Source organism: Trypanosoma grayi (genome assembly GCF_000691245.1).
Source record: "Trypanosoma grayi strain ANR4 Tgr_2333_V1, whole genome shotgun sequence".
Classification (NCBI taxonomy): Eukaryota; Euglenozoa; class Kinetoplastea; order Trypanosomatida; family Trypanosomatidae; genus Trypanosoma; species Trypanosoma grayi.
In genome coordinates, this window is record NW_008827951.1 from 1 (window position 1) to 869 (window position 869).

At 52.2% G+C, this 869-nt stretch overlaps 1 protein-coding gene across 1 annotated transcript; it reads right to left on the reverse strand.

Annotated features, from left to right (window-relative positions):
• Positions 1–278: 278 nt before the first annotated feature.
• Positions 279–848, reverse strand: DQ04_23331000 (receptor-type adenylate cyclase; the record flags this gene model as incomplete). Its single annotated transcript, XM_009318157.1, has 1 exon — positions 279–848. One exon carries the CDS (start codon positions 846–848, stop codon positions 279–281), a length of 570 nt encoding a protein of 189 aa, XP_009316432.1.
• Positions 849–869: the final 21 nt, after the last annotated feature.

Here is an 869-nt window from a genome sequence, read left to right on the forward strand (position 1 = left end):
ATGCCACAGTTTGTCTAAGGAAGTAAGTTCAACAAAATTCATGAGAAAATACGTAGCGAAGGGACGGTGCAATATATACAGCCAACGCCGCAGACGATGCACAGCATCAAGCAGCGCGATTCCCTCGCAAATACATAAAATTAAATGTATCCTAATCGATCCAAAAAAAAAAACCATATACCATCTTTGTCGTAGAAGCGCCACCAACCTCCTCTCGCAGGGTGGCGCAAACAAAAAAAAAACGGAACATAATGACGCAGTACGACCGCAATACCCGTCTACGCCTGCTTCTTGGCGTGAATAGTGACGATCGAGTCCCCGGCGCTCACAGAAAGATCATCCACCATCAACGACTGACGACCGAACAAGCTTCTCCTCTGTCCTCCACTCAGCCAGCTCATCGTCTTCGAGCTCTTGCTCGCAGCAGCCGAATACCGAGAAAGTTGGTCAGCATAGGCACCGTTGGCGCTCGAGAATCCCAGCGACCGACCATCATTCACAAGAACCTTCCGATCCATCACAAGGGAGATCTTCATCGCCAACCGCTGCATAATCCCACGGCAGTAATCGTTTTCACTCATCGACGCAGTTTTCCGCGGCACACGGACACTCCAACGCTGGCACAGTGACTGCAGCAACTTCAGCCGCCGTGACGGAACAAACGTACCAAAGAGCACTCTCAAAATAGAGAGAATAGACTGCGCAGCACCACTCAATGCGCTCTGTCGAGAAATATGCTCGCTGGTCGAAACACCATCACCCGCTTCGTCTTCCTCCTCGTCAAGGTCCTGCCGGTCAAGCCGCAGTGCGGCGAAGGTGCGCCCGGGCACAGCGTTCAGCTGGTACATCTCCACAGGCACAGGCACACC